Source organism: Perna viridis, chromosome 8, assembly GCF_037379345.1.
Source record: "Perna viridis isolate PV_CMFRI_1.1 ecotype Kerala chromosome 8, ASM3737934v1, whole genome shotgun sequence".
Classification (NCBI taxonomy): Eukaryota; Metazoa; Mollusca; class Bivalvia; order Mytilida; family Mytilidae; genus Perna; species Perna viridis.
The window spans coordinates 35,403,936-35,426,885 of record NC_142452.1 but is presented as its reverse complement, the minus strand read 5'-3'; the positions used below and the strand labels follow the sequence as shown (position 1 = coordinate 35,426,885).

The window sequence follows — 22,950 nt, the reverse complement described above, 5'->3', positions numbered from 1 at the left end:
AACATAATGTTTTAGCCAACCACAGACACATAGTAATAGAACAGGATTAAAAAATGGTTAATAATAACCATATTGTGTATATTTTTGTTCAGGGTAAATGGCGTCAAGAAGGAATGGAGTAAACATCATCTTGTTTATTCTGCATTTGGTAAGAGTATGGTAGCTATGCATCGAAATTCGACTAAAACGTAAGCTATAAACTCTATACTACTCTTTATTCTTCCTGCATAGTTGAGTTGTTAAATGATATATGTTCGTGTTTGTTGTTACTAGATTTTCATGCTACACCTGTGTTTTTCTGACAGTGTAAAAAATCGAAGAAATAACCAACAAAATGTATCATCATTGCGGGCGTTTTAATGTGTGATGAAGATGTTTGTCTCACCTGGACAGTTACGAACAATGATCTGATTTTAACATCCATAGTTTCATATCTTCTCTGTCGCGTACCCATTGACGGTCATTCTGGTATCAGTATAGCACAGTGCTTTCATGCATTGACATGCCTAACATTAGAACAAGTAGGCTGAACTGATATATTTTTAAACCACGAACAAGTAAAGATAAATTTCGAATAAATGGAAAAAAAATTCAATCATTTCACATAGAAGGTTGCATAAACTGATTAGTTCAAACCTGAACCTTTGTGTTGATTAATATTTCCGAGGTCATATAATGCCCTTTATTTCCCCTAAACAAACATGGCATTTATAAAATCGCTGATTGTTTGTTCAAAACATCTACTAAGCAATGAAGAATTGATTTTCTTTTTTTGTTATGATCAGTCATATAAGAAATATTAATGATAAACGAGTGTATATCATTTCTCTTTTTTATAACACTATACAATTAACATTGCAGTTTCAATACATATGTTTGATTGTCATCCAATTGTGAAATTCTGTTTTTAATTCAAATGTAGCATTTGTTTAATTGAATTATCTGATTTTTAATTACATAATTTCTTATATTTAATAATGTTTGCTGCATTAAAAAATGATACAAAAATTGGCACAAACGTCAATTACGGACCTACTGCATATTTAATGTTACATTTATGTGTGTGTGTATGTGTGTATATGTGTGCGTGTATGTGTGTGTGTATATGTGTAGAAACAAAATACACATATGAAAGTGAAATTGTTTTTCCTGCTCTGTTTTTTGTTTTGTCTTTTTGTTTTTTTTGTTTTATTTTTTTTTTTTGCTTATTGCAAAAAGTATAAATTACTTTCAAACAAAAGATATATTGATCGTTTCTAGTTGAATCTACTTTGTCTGAGATAAATACAACGGCAGTTCCAGATGTAACGACAACGAGATACAACTCAAATACCCGGAGGGTAGGTTATTTCCCAATCATTTGTAACTTTAAATGATACCTATATAGCTCATAACTCAGTACATTATTTGTATCGGGTAAATGTGTGTTCTTTCAGCGTTGTTAAGCATTACAGGAATGGAAACAACTGATATTTTCGATAAACGATTTTTCTTTGTTTCTATAAAATTACCACTTCTTGGTTTTTACAAATCTGACTTAAACATTCGAGTGACACTTTATATTTGTTTTAATTATTGATTATCATTGATTATCTGCTGCAGCGTAGTTTATTCTTTTCTGATGAAAATGAACAATATTTCCATTCCTAAATGTACATAGTCTAGACGTTTTGATTTTAACAAAAAAACGTTCTTTACTCTACATATTTTTTTTACTTTTTTTATTATAAATTTGTATTTATTGATATAAACATATTTTAAACTTTGTTTGTTCCTTTATAACACCTTTCGAATAGTCAATTACACGTAAAGTATAAACACAATGTTACAGTTGTTCTTGACAAAAGTTAATTAGTTGGTATCAAATTATTTAGTACACATGTACAAGAAAAGCATACCCATGAAGTCATTTACGTAATAAACTTTATTATGGCATACACGTATGGATCAAATTGATCAAGGAAAGTGTATATATTTTCCAACTGAAATAATTTTTTATAAGAATTTTGACAAACACTCAACCATATAGATGCATGATAATTTCTGAGTGTATTGTATATATCAGCTTTACAAAACCTTTTTCACAAAGAACAACTTTCATTGGGTTGTACCGAGGAATCGCTACACATTGTAAACTTTTGTACACATTCACTTGTTCATATATGTTAATTAATCACATGAACTATGAAATGAAGTGTGAAAAGCATTTATCAAATATATTTATATTTATCATGTTGATTTTGCAAATTAACAAAAATAATCACCTGAAATAATCATTTCAGGAGTTTTCATGACATATCTTGATGCAAATACATGCAGAAAATATTATTCTTTCATAAAGGTCAATTACTTTGGATCAGTCGACTTCCTTTATGATTCATACTTCTAGTACGAAACCTCACATTACTATCAACTTCAAATGTTCCACCACTTATAAGTTGATATGTAGGAAACACTCAACAAGTACCAAAAACATTCATTTAAACATTCATAAAGCTTCGTTTACTTACACCTGAAGAGTGGGATATTAAAAAAGATAATCAAGGGAACCAAGGTTATAGCGGTAATCAAAAGAATGCAAACCAAGGACAAAGACCAGACATGGAAAACAGTCATACACAACATAGAACATAACGTAACTAAAATCATACATACAAAGTAACAAAAGCAAATGAGCAACTCGGACTCCACTTAAAACTGAGAGCATGCTCATAAAAAGTCATGTCCGGGGTAGACAAACGAGGAAAGGAAAACTATGACCCGTTGAATAAATGTTTTTGGGCCAAATTGTTAACGCAGACTACAGGATAGCCTTACTGTAACTGACGTATCTTCATTGAAGGAAAGACACTGAACCAAGAAACTGCTAATACTACTTACATGTACACAATACATCACTAGAATGACGCGGCGTTCAAACGCAACCTCGATCAAAATTAGAAACAAAATCTTACATTAGTCAAACATTAACCGTGAATAGTTTATATCTTATACACTTATCATTAGCTATACTGTTCTGTATCTTTTGACTTGTTTTTATATACCACTGGTGTAGTATATTTCATGGAGCAGTTAGTGAATTTTCATGTGAAACTTCTCTTTGCTGCTACCTTCTTGATTTAAATTCAGTGTTACCTGAAATAAAACGTAAAAAGGCAGTCACTATTTAGAATGTAAACGCCATCATATTAAGAAGTTGTTCTAAAACGTTAATATTTGTCATCTACACAAATATCACTAATAATCTTGTAACAAAGTAACAAAAACAAATGAGTAACTCGGACTCTACTAAAAAACTGGGAGCATGGACCAGGTGCACCGGTAGTGTGTGCGTCTTCTGCTTTTCTAGCACCCGCCGAGTTGCTCATAAAAAGTCAAGTCCGGGGTAGACAAACGAGGAAAAGAAAACTGTGACCCGTTGAATGAATCAGGTTTCATGGTGCAGATGGATACACCATAACGATCCATGAGTTCATGATGACGACTATAAAATTTCTGTAAAGATGATTTCAATCTTGTAGCAACATAACCCTGTTCCAGAAGCCTATTTGTTAGATTTCTACCGCGATACAAAAAGTTTGCGAAGTATCGGCAAGCTCTGGCATAACGTATGAGTTATGATATGAACTCTCCATAGGTGCTAAAGGGATGTTGCCACAAATGAAAGGAAAGTTGACAATTTTGAATGAAAAGTCATCACGTTTGTCGTAAAGTTTGGTCAATAGTTTTCCTTTACCATCGATTTCTGACTTCACAGTGTCTGTAGTATCCTTTATTCCAAGTTCTTTGGGGTAGATGCGTTGTATCAGATCCCCGAAATTAGGATTGTTTAAAGATCTAGTAAAACAATATTCTTTCTTTCGGATCAGATCAGCTCTAAAGTCACCCTCATAAGAGTGAAGGAATAGGTCAGCAAGTAAAGGAGCACAATTTGTTCTCATTGGATTGCCGACCGTTTGTTAAAAACACGTCCACCACACTGGACAAATATGTTGTCGATTAAAAATTTCAGCATTTTGTAAACATCTTCCTCTGTATATTTGGTAGATGATTTGTAATTATTTCTTACAAAGTATGAGGAATCACTACTAAGAACTATATATTTGTATCTAGGTTTACCAACCTTTTTCGGAAAAACATTGATGTATAATGTTTTAGTCCGGATTTTAACTGAGTATGGGGAATAGAAGTATACAGTGTTGAAACAAATCATAGGTTTTGATGCTATTGTATTCAGATAATAGTCTTGAACCGATTGTCTCTAAAAGATCTTTCGCATTTTTCAGGATCCACATTGAATTAATGCCACTACGGGAGTAACAAGTGTTTTGGTAGGACTGCAGATCCTCTTTGACAATTGTGAAATTTCGTATTATCCCAACATCATGATGAAAGAAAGGCGTTATTGATTATTTTATCCTTTTTTTTTCTGATTAATACAAAACGGTAAGTCATACTGGCATCCAATCAAGGAAGTCACATTTACATTCAAAGTACTTAGAAAATGAAAGCATTCAAAATATGTGTTGTTTTCAGACATACCCTGTCAAAGACATGATTCATCCTCTCTCACTTCATGACCTATCTCTTCTTCTTCAACTGAAGAATTGAAAATATTCAATTGTTCAGGAACTTGTCTAGATAAATCTGTAATACAATTAAAATAAATGTCATATGCAATTTAACTTTGGCAACAATTAAAAAGAACTAAAACGTAACCAATTATCTTTACATTTTCCTGAAACATATAGTACAACCTTAATTTAGTTGTATTTTTCTTTATTTACTTTCAATGATATGCCAAGTAATAGTGGTAAAAACAGTGGTAAAACAAAAAAGATAAGATACACACAAACTATTATTCAATAGAGAGGAAACAAAAAAAATCATTGAGGAGCCATGTCCTCGATTTTTGTTCTTCAGAAAGCCATGCATATCGTGTTTCTGCAGATTTACATTGAGAACATCTTAATCACGAATGCGTAATAATATGGGGATGCAACTCTAAATTTGTAGCCGGACATAATCACATCGTGGTAATAACCGCGGCCTTATCACATTATATTGACTGGACAAAGGTTATACTGTAGGGTAATTAATACCACGTGTAAAGGCTTTATCCAATTGAAACTACTGATATTTAGTGTTATGAAATAACAACAAATAATACAATATTTTGATTCATGACTTCCATATTTTCCATATCAACTATGTACAAACAATTTGATTGTTAGCGGTTTTGTAATACATTAAGTGACAATATTGCCTAATGATTAAGGTTTGAATAAAACTATTCTTAAGGTAGGAAATCGTACTAATATGTAACAAGTCCTTTATCGAATATGAGGAAACATTTCTGCTTTTTATAATGTTTCATACTCCAGGTATCTGCTTCTCAGCTTTAAATGATAATATGTATATAAAAAAGCAGTGAGTTTAGACATAGCCTACTGTATAACAGTTCCACATCAAGAAGTAGATAAAAATCACTTGTTGGCAACCCAACTTAATAAACATTTACTCTTTATTATGTCTTTACACTTACAAACCACTTATAGTGTTCATGATGTTTGGAGATAATTTGCCTATTAACGATTACAAATACTTCTTTTGAGAACATAGTGGCGTACATATCATTAAGTAAGAGTGCATCTCTTGTTCCTAGTTGGTTGGTTTTTTTTTTAAATATATGATACTGATTCTTATATATTGATCAACCATGTTTTACCTTACGTTTACCATGAAAATATAAAAAAAGTTGCCTTTTCAATAACACTGGTATTTTAGGCATCTAATAATTGTAAAAGTAAACAAAGAAAGTGTAAATTAAATAAATGTTAAATATTTATGCCCCTCATCTGAAATATCATATGTAGGCTTCTTCCCCTGAACTTTATTGTCATTAATTGTTGTCTGTTACAAACTTTTCTGTTTTATATGTTTACCATAGTAATCAACACTTTTTAAGCCTGCGTTTACTCTAAACAAAAATATACGTTTTCAATAAAATTGTTGATTTGGGCTTCTAATAATATTAAAAAATAAAAAATATGAAAGTGTAAATCGGATTAACGTCGAACTCTTACGCTCTTCTTCTTCAGTTAGTTCTGTGTGTCCCTGTCCCTGTGTATTGTCATTCATTTGGAGAGGAAGGGTAACAGTTACTTCTTAAAAAATAAAGGATACAAATAGATTGATTCATATTTTACTATTACAAATTCTTTATGTTTAACAAACTAGCCACACAAAGATTTGATGCCAAAATATTTTCACTAATTCAAAAAAAAAAAAACATATCTAATTCAATTTATTCAAAATTTGAATTTTTAAGTAAAAAATGTATTATCGGTCAATTTGAAAAAGAAGTTGTTTTTTTTTTCTTTTATGTCAAATTAAACATTTTGACGCGTCTTCAATTTGCAAAAAAAATGAGTTTTTTTTATCTTCCGAAAAAAGTCCAAAATTAAAATAAGGTCATCAAGTGAAAAATAAACAAAACGACGCGGCTAATCAGCCTGGATGCTGGTATCTACCAATTACAAGGCTAATTATTCGTATAGGACTAATAGACTTTTCCTCTGATCGCCTTAGGGAAACGACAGATTGTTAAGACTGCCATATTTGGAAACCCATCTCCGGAACCGGTTTATTACTGCCACAATAACATCGGGACGGCATAATCCGCATATATTTGCTCGAACTGTCCGGAACAGGATTAGAGCTTGAACTTGCGGAAATGCGATGGACTTAAAAGATCAAGCAGACGCTCAAATAATCGCTATTTTGACACATGCTTGCATGAGTGCAATCGATTGAAAGGAATAGAGTAATGTGGCATGAAATCAAACACTGCAGACGGAAAGGACTGATAATTGTCGAAGGCCTTGAAAAATATATTCTGACAATTTAATTCAATAATATTATTAAAATTTGAGTATCGTTTCCTTTAATATTTTTATATACATTCCTTTCCAAAGATTGCAGTTTTTGGTATGGTGTCATGTTTTATAATTACAAAAGTCCGTATCTTTAAATTATTTTTGATGATTTGAAACATTCAGCGATTCACTCTTCAAACTTTTTGCTTAGTTTCAAACGTCAGATGCCTGCTTATGAATCTAACAAAAGTTAGCAGTTCAACTATGAAAATAATGCATTTCCATTACCCATTGGCTAATATATTTTAAAAATGAATATAATTATATAACAAATAAAACCATTGTGAAATTTACAAGATGTATTCGTTTATTGGAAGAAGATTAAAAAAAAATGATATAATAGTAAGGTTTTCGAAGTTACAAAGTTACTAAAAACCCGTATAGAGGTGTATTAACAAATATAATAGTAAGCTCTTGTAAGAGTTAAGTAGCTGTCTTTGTAAGAAACATGCAAAATCTGAAAGAATGTGATACACCCTAAAAAAAGGCTACATATTCTTATTTTTGTATATAAGTTTTTTTATGGGTCTATACTATGAAATGTGTAATTATTCATTCAAATCTGAAAATTGAAAAGCCAGTAGATTTTATAGTATTTGAGTTATCTCCCTTAATTTTGAAATTTAAAGAGCATTCTATGCAATTTTTATCTCCTAAGAGCACAGGTCATGTGAAAAACCACATGTTAATTTCTATTACTATGACATTTCAGACAAAATATCAAAAACAAAAATATGTAGGCTTTCACCCACGAATCCCATTTTTCATGATTCTTAGCTAGAGTACTACTTAAAGCAAAAGTATATATACATATAATGACATCAACTATTAACTCTTTGCTACTTACTATCTTTGCTTAGGCAGGATAGACTGAATACAAAGCCAATGATTAAACCCAAGACGACAAATAACCATTTTGCTGAAATGACATATGGAAAAAAAATCTAATTTTGAAAACAAAGTGTTTAAATAGCGCTTTTTTCTTTTTGGTTTACTGTCTATAACAGTAAACATTTTCATTAGAATTGTCAATTATATGTTGCCATGTAATATAAGAATGATAATACCTGTAAGCAATACATACCGAGCAGGACAACATATATGTGCTAGAGAATTCGTCGTTCCGAATTACCTTTGAAGTAAATGTTTGATACCTAGCTAAAGTCCGAAATTAGAAAGGATTGATCTTCTTGAATTTATGATTGAATAATAAATGAATACGGAGTAAAATATGCTCATTTCATTTTGTAGAGAACCATTAGAGCCAGGAATGAAATTAGCGGCAACTCTACGACATTTTTTTCTGGATCGACTTGTGCTGATATGAAATGTACATGACGCATTTCAACCAACACATTGTCTAAAATTATCTGGAACGTTTGTAATGTTATTATTAAGTAATAAACAGGTGAGGTGATTACTCCACTGAGTGGTTCATACGAATGAAAAGCATTTGTCGATAATTTTATGCACATATGATATTTTCTACATTGCTGTGGGGCACTGAAGTTATTTCGTCATTCCAAAAAAACCCGGCACGCTCATGGTCACAACTACAAATTCATCTAAACATATATTTGTGGTAAAATATTGTATATTTTCGAAATATTTTTAAACATTGAAGATATGTCATTTTCCGGGCATTTAAAACCTTACAAATTTGGGGGATGCCATCCTGTTAAAGATCTATTGTTTCCCGGAGTTAGAAGACAAAATTAACTTTTAAGTTATACGTATCTCAATTAAATGGTTTCTGAGAACATTGTAGTCAATATGTTTGTTCATGCCGACTTCAGTGATTTTAAATGATATACATGTACAATACTTGTCATTCAAAATATATGATGGATTTGAATGTGTAGTACATTGTACTTCATAAACTGCAAACATACAAAATTCTAAGTACGGTTATCTGTGTCCTTCCGCTTTGTACATTTTGAACCTGAATATTTAATAATGAATAGAGTGTAAAAGAATAATCAAGTGAGCATACACAAATATTGAGAGTACTTAGTATATTAACCAGGTGCATTAATACCATACATTTGAGGAAATGGTGTGTGTTGTAATGATCACATACATGTATATAACGAATTCAAAATAAAATAAGAAGCTGAAAATGAAACCATTGGATTTTCTTGATGTCGAACCTCTCCCAAATGGCAATGGAGCCGTTACCTTTATTAACATTGAACGCATTTACTCTACAAACAACAATTATAAAAGCTGCTGTCAAAAAACGATGTACAGAAAAGAATCTTGAGCTATAGACAATCGCTAGTAAGGCATATAGTCGATAATGCGTTTTGAATATTGGCTGATAGATTTTGAATTTTCCTTCCAATAATGGGACAGTCAATATCAAGACATGCTAACTTCCTCACAACTGCTAGGACCATTCGTGTATCGTGCGTTTAAACGCACGATAAGAGCGTTCATTTAAACGGACGATTGAAGCGCTCGTTAATCATGCGTTTGATGAGCGTTTAGCGTGCGTTAGGTATCGTGTGTATGGAAAACCTAAACATCTCACGTTTGTACGCCATGATATGTAACTCTCGCGTCCACCAAACGTGCACGTCATATGTACGACTTCGTTACTCTTGATCTTGACGCGCGTATTCAATACACTACAAAGATGATTGACAGGTTGAATATGTCCAAAACTATAAACGTGTTTGCGGCGCGTTTGATTTGTCACGGGATCTACACGAGTCGCGGCTAGACGGCATAGTTTGTTTATTTGTGTACGGTCATTTATATTCAATGTCTTCTTTATTTCCGTTGTAACAAGGGACTCAGACTTTTCTGAATTCTTTTTTCGCGTGTTTTTTTTTTTTTTTTATGTTTCATTTTGCTGTAGTGGAGATATTTTAAAAGGGGTGGAATATGGTCGCACCAAACTACTTTAACCTTCACTCCCCGCATTTGTCAGGAATTTCTGTTATCTGTATGTCTTGTTTCGCTTTCACCTGTAGTCTATCTTTATGTCATTTGAGTATATAGAAGCAATTTTTTCGTTTTATATGTGTATATTGATATTTAGGGCCAGCTGCTTCCTGCTCGTGATACGAGGATTTCGTCGTTGTTCATTGAAAAACAATGGGTGGCCTTAGATTGAAATTTTCATCCTGGCGGGTTGTTGTCTCTTTGATATTTACGCAACACCTATTCTCGTGTTATCACTATTCAATCCTCATCTAATTTGCACGGGGCGGTTTATTAAATAACACTACATTTATGTTTTACAATTCACATAAGTATTCGTCAGTATTTAAAAACAGTAAATTCATCAATATTTAATTTGGACGAAATATATGGACTTTGTGTGAATAATTGATGATAATTTGCCCTAGGAAGAATAACATGTTTCGTATAAAAAAAAATTCAATCGGTTATGAGTAATGGTAGATTTCGGACTAGATTTTTAGTTTTATTTACGGTTCAAATATAGTAGTAGACGCTAGTACCATAAACACAAGTGAAAAACGAAAACTTTGAGGCTGTGTTCCTAGTACTATATATTCGGTGGTCTACAATAATACAGGTCCTTTGACATAATTTGGTAGAACATGTTGGTACTGGATTAAGTTTTCTATTTTGATATTTTGCGATTTGAGTTCCATTCGTAAACGATTTACGTTTGAATTGTTAACAACCTACGTCTTATATATCTGATTCATTGTCTCCTATTAAGAGGTTACACCTTGAGATACGTATACAATACACATTGTAACAAAATCTACAATACTTAAATGATTTATATTTATATTCATATCGTAAATTCTTAATGTCTTTTGTTTTGAATATAGTTTGTCCTTCTTATAAACAAGTTTAACTTACTTGAGCATTCTTTATTGTCGATCGAACCAATTAGTACGGCGAATCCAAAAAATAATACAGTAGATACCGCAAAAGCGATCTTCTTTAGTTCTAAATATAAATATTTTAAAAACTGAATTCACATTTCAAGTAAACGACAAACTACGTAATCAGTAATAAAGCACATCTTATTTACATAATCAGTAATACATATTTTTCATAAAAAATTATTCAAACGTAGATGCAATATTATTCAAATTGTTGATTTAAATGTGGAATATACATTGGAAAGATGGACTGAGTAACATACGTTTTAGGTATCCAGGTGTATGCTTAAATGTTCACATATTAAAGTTATTTGTGTTAATGTCTTTGTACTTAAATCCCATCATTACATAGTAAAGTAAATAAGACAAGTACTAAGTTTTTTTTTCTTTTCAAATTGCAATGAAAACATTATTTTTAAAACAAATATCGTATTAAAGCAGAGTTAACATTTCTATTTTGGTTACCTTGTGCTTACATATGAAACAAGAATTAGCACATGCGTCATTCGAATAATTAATTATTATTGATAATTTAGTTTTTTAATTTTCCATATCATTTCTAAAACGTATTATTTATATATATTCATATATAATTGAAGTTCAAACATTCAAAAATATCAACTCGAAACATACATGTATATATCTAATTCCAAATAAAGAAATGACTCTGTCAAAAATTAATTCAATCCCATAAAAGAATCTATGGAGTTCAATTTGAAGTAAGATCCAAAAAATGAAAAACTAACCAAGGGAACTAAGGCTATAGAGGTAATCAAAAGAACGCAATCCAGGGACAAAGACCAGACTTGGAAAACAGACATACACAACAAAGAACAAATGACTTATATATACTTGGAAAACATTGCATTATTTTGTCTTTTCCTTTGCTGCAGAATAATACTTCGGCTGTTCTCATTAAGATATCTAAAAAAAAAAAAAAAAAAAAAAAAAAAACACACAAACATACATTACATGCAATACGGGTACTACAAAACAGTTGGGCATTGATTTTTACGAACGCTAACAACCTGTGAATTTGTTTTATTTTTTTATATCTCACATCAATATATTGCCAATTACTGTTGGTATTCAGGTTAATATTTCTTATCAAAACGGAAGTAGAAACGAGGAATGTTTCCAAAAATACTACAAAATTGATGTATAATGACCATAGGGAAACTTTGAGCATTCAATGAGTGGTAGAAGCGTTTTTATATTTTATCCGACTGACTCCCTTTTACCGCGTCAACAAACTGGGCATCAAATTTTCATATTGATATCTTACTTTTCCAGAACTTAAAATTGCATTTCATTAACAATACTTCAGTTATCAAAGTTGACATAAAAGACATATACATGTATTTAACAATAATCAAGAAAAAAACAGAAGCGGATCCAGAGATTCAAAAAAGAGCGGACACTCTTAATAGCGTAAAAGGAGACCCAGCACTGTCATGACTCAATGATTTCATACGTTGCACCTAATTTTTGTCCGACCTAAGAGTGGAGGGGAGGTGGCTAGGGCCCTCTTTTGGATCTGCTAGTAACTCAATGCCGGGCACCATTTTAATGAACATAAGTACGTATCAACCAATAGCATATACATAATAATAAATATCACTATTAATTTTTGAATGTATATTAAATATAAATATTATAAAAAGGCCACACATATGATTTACATACCTTTAAATAATGAAGGTGAAATTTGTACTGTTTGAACAAAAAAGTCATGTTGATCATCAAAACAAAAAGGCATGGCAAATTGGTAATCAATTTGGAAACACGAAAAACGGAATTCAAATTTAACCGATGACGAATTGCATTGATAAAATCATTAGCATGTGCATGCGTCTTTTGCTATTCATGACTACATATGCATTGTGCATCCACCGATTTGTGCAACCGGTATAGTGTGGTAGTTTATTAACTAATTAACATATTAATTATTGTGCAACCAATTGCTGTACCTTAAAATGTACGTACGGTCATTAATATACGAAATTCGAGATATAAAAGACATGATCACCAAGGTCATGGTTATAGCCACAATGAAACCCGATGACGACATAAATACTACAATATAGATGCACTTGTTTTCTGAAATATACATATAGATTATTATTTAAAATACAAAGTCAATACAGAACTAAATGCTACGATGCTTATTGAAGAAGTTGAAGCGTATTTGGCTACATTCCGAAATTCATTTTTTCATTAACAAAACAATTTAATCGCTAAAATGCTATATAATGCAGTTGTACAAATATTATGCATACATACCTACACTGTCAATTGTTAATGCTTGGCTAAAACATGTTCTTCTGAGTCATTTAAATCGTTTCTTTTTTAAAACATATTACTCGAGCAATACGTTACATCTATATAATTAAATGATTACCAAATATTGTCTGTAGACTCTTTCCGTCACGTTGATTATCTATCAAAACAACAAACGAAAACAACTCTATTTTTGAACAATGCTAAATTACATAAGTAAACATGAATTGTATTGTATTGTATTTATTTTAATTTGAAACAAATGAACGAAAACCTGAATGGCATATTCATATTGCATAGAGATCATATGGAACAGTTAGGTATGTTTTGTCTTAATCAGACAGCAAATTCAACTACCCATGAAAAAAAAATACTTTGTAAAATTCATCTTACTTTGAAAACAAAAATTCAAATCCACCTATTTGGTATACCAAGGTAAAGGTTGCAAACAAGATGGAAAATTGTAGCGACGATATATCGGTCCGGTGCGGTGGACCTGTATTTAAACAGATTGTCGGCATTACAAAGGGGGCAAATGTTGCCCCGCTATTAACTGACATATTCCTTTTCCCTTTTGATGTTACCTTTGAAACTGATCTAATGCCAAAGACGGAACATCGCTTAGCCAGTTTATTTTATTTCACTTTTGTTTATAAATATTTCCAAATTGCTGAAATTTCATAAATCGTAATTATCACGGAAACCCTATGATAAAGGACACCTTAGGGACTATGAAGTCAGATTTATATCTTGATCTATTCTTAGACATCAATGGTACGGAAAACTCAAAACCAAAATAAAAACCTGATGCTTATTCGTTCATTATCAACAATTTTACTTTCAGAGCTTGTCGCAAATCCGTCTTGTTCCGTACTAAAAATCTCGAAGTTAGGCCTCAGTAACAGGATTATGTTTCAACATGATTAAATTCATCGATACAAACGTTTTATAGAGGTCATTATGAACTCCTGGATCGTTACGGTGTATCAACCGAATTGTTCACTGTTTCATTGTTTTTGTTTGCTCTCTTCACTATTCCGCCGGTTACATTTTATAATTAAGCATATAAGCAACTAATTCAGAGGATGCTTACTCAAGCTTTGCACCATGTCAATGCCCCTAATTTAAGTCCGAGTTGTTAATTTACAGTGGTTACTTTGCATGTGTTATTTTTATTATTTCACATTATTTGTTGTGTATCTCTATTTTTTCTATCTTTTCATCATATATTGATTATATTTTTTGGATACCGTTCAAACCTATGTTCTCTTGATTTCTTTGTCAAATTCCCAAGTGAAAAGTTTTTTTCTTGTTTTCCTTGAATATTTTTTTTTTACAGTTTGTACATTGTATATCAATGACTTTATACCGTGGTACGTTAAAACTGTAACCTCTACATGAGCTATGCCCCTTTTCTCTCCATGCCTACATGTCCAGTTTCCGTTTATTTTCGTATTAATAACTCCTCTTAGAGTAAATGTTACTTCACTTGTTCGTTGGTTAAGTTTTATCGTCATGTTTTTATATCTCACATGGCAGGTACTTATATCAGATGGTGGAAAACAATTCGCTTGAATATTTCCGTTAGGATCCTCTATATAAGCATTGAATTGGAAATGCGAGATTTTGCATACTAAGGTTAATTTCATATACGAAATTTTCCAATTAAAGCATACATCAGGCCCACATGACTTCGCTTCTACAATAGAGATAATTACTTTGATATTTCAAACCGTAATATTAATTGTAAGAAAAAGATGATAATTGATAATTGTTATTTAACGAATTTCTTGTATTGGTCTTTAATTCGATTCAAGACAAATTTCAGTATTGAATTACATGACATATATTTAAATTAATATTAAGTATGTATATATTGTAAGATACACCGGCTTAACGTATTCTATAATTGATTAAGTATTTCTTCAATAGATACCTACCTATTTGCAAAATTCCGAGTATTGTATATATCCAAATCAAATGGCTCATATCTACAGTTTTTGGCGTGTCTTTATCTGAAAATCATATCTGCTTAAAAATACAGAAGACAAATTGATACGCCATTTAATTATTAAGTAAAACATCTTGAATGAAAACATATCGACAGTAATTGTCTGATTATATATTGATAAGTTACGATGAAGAAAATGAATCAAGTACCAGTTCATATAAAATTCAGACCCTACCAATTCTAAAGTGATTCATGGTGCATGAGAAACATGACGAACAGACGATGTTTTTCAGTCTACGTATGTTGTATTATTACATTACAATAATCATGTCTATGCTCAGATCGGTACTTTTAAGAAAAACAAACATTCACCTCCAAATAAATAAAATCAACTTAATATAACCAAATAAATACGGATAACTCTTGCAAAGTACCTATATCATGTACAATCTATATGAATTTCATCTCAAAAGGGCATCGACTAAATTAAAAAACTAAGACAGATAATATGTTCAAAAACTTTTTCTGATCAAGAAATAAAAGTAGTGAGTTCAATGGAATCACTTTCTGTCGGATTTCTTAATGAATACCGCTACTTAAATTGGTCGAAATTAAAATAAAAAAAACAACTCTTAATGTAGTAATATCTTCATTTGTATGATTTATTTGTAATTCTGGTATTCAGTAGACAATGACAAAGAAAAAAAAAGGCAAAATTCATACGTTTTATAACCAATGATATTACATTGCATGTGTACAGGATATGTATGTGTTCATAGTGGATAGCGTAAAGAGGTACGTGTACTACACAAGCAGAACTTATCCATGAATTAAACTATACTGTAGATTCCAATCAACCATCGAACTTCCGGAGGGGAAAGTGGTCGACAAACACTTCTAAACAAAGTAATGACTGATAGGACTACATAGCAAATTTACCTCAGTGTCTTGAGACATCTTGAGATGTCTTGAGACACGTTAAAATTAAATGTCTTGAGACATGTCTAAAGACACGTCTTATAGACACGACTATAGACACGTCTTCAAGACATGCCTTCAAGACATGCCTTATGACATCTTAAGACATGATTAAATGTCTTGAAATCATGAATTTCATGTCTTAAGACATCTTCAGATCACATTCACTTGTCTTTTAAGGCGTATTGAAACACATCTAGTGACCATATTTTAAATTTAAAGAAGGCCTTATACATGTACGAGCACGTAAATTCAATATGTTAAGACAAGACACTGTATCTATAAGCAAGTCACAATATATATAAATTCAAATGTTAAAGGATACATATCACTTTATTCAAAGGTTGTATTTTTTTCAATAGAAATTCAATGTTTCTACTGGCTTTATACATTATACATGCTTCAGGTTGCCAAGGTCAGTTAAACATACATAGAAACTTACATATGTATGCATGTAGCCCAATGTCTCAGCTTTACAATAGTATCAATACCACTGCAGTGACACTTTGGGTTTGGGGGTAAAATGAATAAAATATACCCCTAACCCGCCGAAAAAATGCTTAATTGACATAGTTTACAATGTCAAAACCCCTAGAGTATTAATACGTTAGTAAACAACGGTTTATTTGTTGATGTTTTGAAAGATGAAATGTTCTGTGGGATACATATTGAAATATCCCAAACAACTAAACAGGTGGGGCAAATATGGAATCAATATTCAAGCTTTTCATATGTCATTGAATTTAATATCAGACAAGAAACTATAAATCATTGAGATGGAATCCATCTCCCTGGCCAAACCCCGCCAACTCCCTGGGCGGTTAATTATGTATGAAATGGATTTGGGAAAAGCTTACCAACTCAAAAAATTTAGCTTATAATCACTGATAATTCAACACCCATATTCAATAGAAATATTTACCAGTTGAAAAAGAAGTATGGAATCAAATGCATCCCAAACACAAGTTTCTCACTGAAAAAAAAAAGGAATTTGACCATAGGGTCAAAGTTCAATGTCATAGGCCACTGTCCATGATATGCGACACATTATTTTCAGGTGATCTACCAAATTGCGAAATTTCAAATGATTACCTCAAAAGACAAAAAAGTTACCGCCCTTACACAAGTTTTTAACGAAAACAGAATCGTGAACATTATTCGGCCACCACCACTTTTAGTGTGGGGCACTTAAAAAGCAGGTTAAAGATTTGATACTAGTATTTGACATTAACTTTTATTGCATATCTCATTTAAAAATAACCTTATTTTTTAATTATATTCCTTAATGAAATCAAGCATCATGTACATGCACATGATATAAAATCTAATTACCCCTGATCTTACATAATTTAAAAAAAAAAAAAAAACAGGCCATAGATCTACATACATGTACATGTACATGACAGTAAGATTCAGCATATCAAATTAACCAAGAAAAAGTAGATGTCAAAATCATTTAATGGAATTTATCTCTTTGCACCAAGTCTATTCTTTTTTTAGGACAGGCTTTTAGTAACTTATATGCTCAATATTAGACAATAAAATTCTTTGCATGGCACAACTTGATACTACCACAGAGGTTGAACCCTGATAAGTTTGGGAAAGAATGAACACACCATTCTAACTTAAAAAAATATTTTAAGTTGATCACAATAAGAAATTGGACACTGAATAAAACAACCCAGAACTGAAATACTCACTTCAGCCATTTATCCCTAAAGAGTTCCAGTCAAAACTTGCAAAATCACGCAATTCTATGGGACAAGTAATCCATGTACTTTCACTCAAGTTATTGTCCAGAAATCAGAAGAAAATATGTGTTTTTGACTCCTTTGCCACCCTTTACTGTTATTCTTATATTACCCAAATTAAAATCCCAATAAAATGATTCCCTGAGTGCAGCATGGTACAACTCCAGTGGTCAAACCCTGAACAGTTGAGGCAAGTGTAGACACAATACTGGGATTTGACACACATAATCATAAGGACTTACAGTTCATTGTGGACATAACAACTTGTCTGGAGACATAATATAGCACAAAACTTGAAGTTCAATTAAAAATCTTCTGAATCAGCCAAAACAATTGAAATGTTAATTTGTTCGGGTGTTGCCCCTTTCTTTGATCCCTTAAAACTTGAAAACTGTAAGAGATATCTGAAAACAATACAGGCAGGGATTTTTATTCAGTCTTCAATTAATAAAAAATCTCAAAATTGGACCAAAAATAAACAAGTTATTTTCTTGACATAAGGAACATGCATATTTCTGGCCCCTAATTTCTGAAATGTTCAAATTTTTACCCCCAAAATCAACCCCAGTCTTTTCCCCCAAAATTAATCCAAGTCTAACCATTATGGTATAGAATATTGTGAAACAGTATTATTTACTGCACTCATATGCTTGTTCAATGCCATGGTTGGGACTATAACCCTCAAAATCAATACCAACGTTCCTTTTGTGGTTTGAAACCCAAGTCCTGATTATAAAATTGAATAAAGATCAACCAACTAATACCCAAGTTATCCCACTAAATCCAAGTGTCTAGGGACATATTTTGAACCCTGTTATAAAATGTCATAAAGATAAACAAACAAATATCCAAGTTATAGAATGAAAATCAAGTGTATACAGACGATGTTGACAACACGAACGTTAACAGCATCATACACGTACTATTATACAACAAAATATTTTAGTCCTATTTAAAGAAGTAACTTAGTCGTCACTTTCCTGACATTTAAATTGATACAAATTATTATATAAACTCACATGGACTTTTAGGCAAGATGAGCTGCATATGAATTCCCATACATGTACATGTAGTGTGTAGTATATTTGCATATTTTTCAATGGGATGGAATACATGCATGCCAACCGTTTCTCATAGTTGCTTCTTTAAAACTTAATATGTAAAAAAAAATTATGATAGCAAACAAAATCAAATTATGCTAAAAACTGTGATATTTTAAACAAACAATATACAATTTTTGTGCTAAAATGCGTGATAATCTGTTTTATTCTTAAATTTCAATCTTTTTAAGCATTTTGTCGTTTTCGGGAAAGTAAAAGCATAATTTTGCTTGACAATATGATTAATACAAGAAGATCTACATGATAAATACCAGACAGACATTGCGTAGTACAATTTGTGTATGCTACAAACGATCATTTTCCTTCACCTATGGGCAGATTTTAGTGGGTAGGGGTTCCATTATTTCGCCCAAAAGGCCTGATATAAGTTTAATGGTACATTGCCTTGGCTCATTAGAAAGGTAAGATACTACATGAATTTATTTGAATATACAAAAGCTGTTTATAGTAGGGTATTTGAAAAACATTGCCCATTAAATGTGAAATGGAAAAAATTATGAAAATCCGAAAATTACCCATTTTAAGAAAAACTTATTACTGTCAGATTGAAGCTGAAACTAACAAGTCTGAAACGAGAAGATATGTTGAAATCATCGATAATTAAAACAATAGTATCCAACATGTCTTTTTTAATATACTCGATAATGTACTAAAAAATAACATTTTGTTTCACCTTTAGGTATTCTTTCCATGGGTGGATGTGGCCATTTTTTAGCTATTTGGACTTGGAAAAGTTCAAATATTTAATACTTTGGCTCTTAAGAAAGCTAATACAAAATATAATTGCTTTCAAATGTACAAAATCTTGTTTGAAGTTCGTTATTTGAAAGAAATTGCCAATTACAGGTGAAATAGAAGAAAATATTAAATTCCTAAAATTCCCCTTTCTTATGAATAACTCAACATTGTCTCACTGAAACTGAAGAAAAACGCATTTTAAATGAAAAGATATGTTGAATACATCGACATTTAAAACAACAGTACCTAACATCTATATTGTACACCGTTTATATGGCAAAAATTAACATTTAAGTTCATGTTGAGACATTTTTTTATCATGGGTGGGGGTGGCTATTTTCCATCTAACTAAACTTGGATAAGTTCCAATATTTATTACCTTTGCTCAATCGGAAACTAAGACACTATATAAATGTATCGTATCACACAAAAGCTTATTTAAACAACGGTATTCAGGAAAAAAAGACAATATCGGGTGATATAGAAGAAAATTATGAAATTCTGAAAAATCCCATCTTTCCGATTTTATAGTAATTGTCATCCCAAAAGGAAAACCTAAGCGCCTGAATTGATCTGATATGTTTGGTACATCATCATCTTATTTATGAATACCTTAAATATTAGTTCTATAATGTCAGTATGCTATGAATAAGAATTCTGTTTATCACTGAGACCAGATTTCTAGGGGGATGAGGTGATATTTTAACATTTTTGGAATATCATTTTTTTTAAATTAGTTTGTTCGTGGTTTATATATGTAGAACATTAAATTATCTATCGAATGATAGAAAAAAATGAGACGTTTTAGTCGAACAATACCTTGAAGAGTACGTCGAATTTATGTTACTTATGTGCGAAAAATCCTAAAACCCATTTTTTTTGTGTGCATATTTTGGATAAATTCTGACTACGAAATTCGCCAAAATTCATCAAAAGAACCCCAGAAGTATCAATTGTGATAATATTAAACAGAAAACACCACAACCTTTTTTTTACTGAAACATTAATGTCTGTCTGTCTGTAGTGGTTTTACGTCTGAGCAGCAATATTTCAGCTATATGCAGACGATGAACATGAAATTCATGATAAAATGAACATGAAATGATTGATGAAATGAAAAACGGATGGGACACAAGGACAATGATTGGGGTCGACAAATTTTGATTGCCACTGGAAACTGGGAATGGTGGGTAGAGCCGGGCAATTTAGCCTCCTGTGGCGGAGTCTTATGGTTCCTAACACAGTGCACCACTATGGTTCGCGGTCAGGTTTTCCGTATTATAGCCTTGCCACCCCAGCATGTAACATGCCAGGGGTACCCCATTCCACCACCTGAGGCACACATCCCAGTTGCTCTATTGGAAGGGCGCCCTAGTCCCCGGCTAGGGTTCTGAGCACTATTTAGTCGCCTTTTACGACAAGCTTAGCGCTGCTGCAGGCCTATTCTTTTGACACCCGAACCTGCACCTGCAACATTAACACTTTAGTGGTTTTGAATTTGAAAAAAAAATGTCAATTTAAGCGATTTTTCGGCCGGTAAGGGGTACATTTTGACATTACCGCAAACGCAAAACTCAAAGTGTAACTGCAACTTTCTTTGTATCATTGTAAAGCCGAGACATTTGGCTATACGACGATACCAAAATTTTAGTTTGTTCGCACATGTGTTATCCCAGGAGGCTTAGACGCTCAAACAATTGACGATTTAAACTCATTGTACATATATATATATATATATATATATTTTTCCAGTTTACCACAATACCCTAAGTGTTACTGGAACTTTCTTGGTACCATTGTAACACTGGGATATTTGGCTACACGATGATGCCTTAACCCAGTACTAGTGGGATACAAATATAGGCTTATACTGAAACAGAATCCGGTAATATTCTTTGGCGACAAATTGATTCAGCATTGGGCGGGATAATATTTTTGTTTGTTGGGGTTTTCCCATTCCACACATCCCAGTTGCTTTTTGGGCAGAGCGCCTAGCCCCCGGTAGGTTTCTGAGCACTATTTTGTCGCTTTTTACGACAAGCTTAGCGCGGCTCAGGCATATTCTTTGGACACCCGAACCTGCACGGGGCGCGGTATAAAGGTACCTAAAAATCACCATGAAGTTGATGAGGGGGGTGCACAATGGACCCTCCCAGCCCATGTACTAAAGCTACAGTTTTATAAAACACATATATGCAAAATCCAAGGCCTCGATAAATTTTGTGATGCGAGAAACTGATTTTTTGTTCTAGTTAATTTCTTACCTGCAATGTTTATATACGTCATTAACGCCACTGACAACAGTATCGTCCTGAACAAACTACTTCCTGGAACATGTATACACATGTTTGTGCATTCCTCATCGATTACAGTTATACCAGTTGAAACAGGTAGCAGGAAGAATGGTTAAGAAGGAATGATATTCTCTCAGTAAGTTTTGTTATTACTATTTTGCATATATACATGTGTATTTATGCTACACTTGTTCCAGTAACCACCAAGTAACCGCGCGAGTACGTTTTTTTTTTTGGTAAAATAAGCTTTCATACACATGTCCATGTATGTCATTGGTCTGTGTTCTTTGGCCAAAATTTATAAAATAGTTCGCAGCTACGGCGAGGTATTAAATCTTACCACGACATATGTTACTCCTATAGTGGTATGAATTATGAAATGTGGATCAAAAAGAATTAAAACGATCTTCTGGGAACCTTAAAATAGGTTTTCCGATTCAAATGAAAGAAAATCGTTTAGCCAGAGCCTTTTATCTCTGTTTCCGCTATATAGGTAAAGTATCATCGTTAAACAATCCTAGTTTTTGAGATTTTATGCATTGCATGTCCCCTAATAGACTTGAGATAAAGAAAAAGACACTGTGAAGTCAGTCTTATATCTTGACCTACACTATAGCAAATCAATATTATATATACGTGTTAGAACTGTCAAATTTGCGAAGCAAATTTTTAACCGTTCCCTTCTACATATATCTACCTATACAACTTAAAAAAAACATCCACGTTATTATAATTTGTGTTTGCATGTTTAAACTATTATATAAATCGACTATCAAAATTATAACCCGATATAGTCAATAGTCGTTTAGTTATTCGATATCTTTTCTGACACAAAAGATCTGTCAACGTTTACCTGTATCCATGTAGAGTTTAAATATATACATGGTTGGGATTTGATATGACCTCTTGACGTTAGTACACCACTTCGGAGAAAATACATTTTTAGAAATAGACATAATGCCAGGTCAGTAATTTTGAGACGTAATACGAAAACCACTTAAGCATGGAAACTAAATTCCATGCTTCAAGG

At 32.1% G+C, this 22,950-nt stretch overlaps 1 protein-coding gene across 8 annotated transcripts; it reads right to left on the bottom strand.

Annotated features, from left to right (window-relative positions):
* Positions 1 to 1,906: 1,906 nt before the first annotated feature.
* LOC148610338 (uncharacterized) lies at positions 1,907 to 22,633 on the bottom strand. Of its 8 annotated transcripts, XM_088542820.1 has the most exons (13): positions 21,891 to 22,620; positions 19,404 to 19,454; positions 18,787 to 18,918; positions 15,028 to 15,102; positions 14,457 to 14,786; positions 13,209 to 13,247; positions 12,794 to 12,907; positions 11,660 to 11,731; positions 10,782 to 10,871; positions 7,786 to 7,857; positions 6,087 to 6,167; positions 4,543 to 4,647; positions 1,907 to 3,135 (listed from the first exon to the last, which is right to left on the bottom strand). In XM_088542820.1, exons 3-12 carry the CDS (start codon positions 18,884 to 18,886, stop codon positions 4,547 to 4,549), a joined length of 1,074 nt encoding a protein of 357 aa, XP_088398946.1. In that variant the 5' UTR covers positions 18,887 to 18,918; positions 19,404 to 19,454; positions 21,891 to 22,620; the 3' UTR covers positions 1,907 to 3,135; positions 4,543 to 4,546. The 8 variants fall into 8 exon arrangements, with proteins under 8 accessions (XP_088398946.1, XP_088398945.1, XP_088398952.1 ...); XM_088542819.1 differs by lacking the exon at positions 19,404 to 19,454 and having other exon boundaries at positions 21,891 to 22,619; XM_088542826.1 differs by lacking the exon at positions 19,404 to 19,454 and having other exon boundaries at positions 15,028 to 15,115; positions 21,891 to 22,613.
* Between the last annotated feature and the right edge of the window lie 317 nt (positions 22,634 to 22,950).

What these genes read in the sequence shown, in the direction of transcription:
- LOC148610338 (XM_088542820.1), bottom strand. Translation starts at nt 18,886, where the DNA reads ATGCATGTATTCCATCCCATTGAAAAATATGCAAATATACTACACACT. An exon ending in AATAATGCAATGTTTTCCAA is followed by an intron (nt 10,872 to 11,659) that starts GTATATATAAGT and finishes ATTTATATTTAG; the next exon opens with AACTAAAGAAGATCGCTTTT. An exon ending in ATCCTGCCTAAGCAAAGATA is followed by an intron (nt 6,168 to 7,785) that starts GTAAGTAGCAAA and finishes TTATTTTTTAAG; the next exon opens with AAGTAACTGTTACCCTTCCT.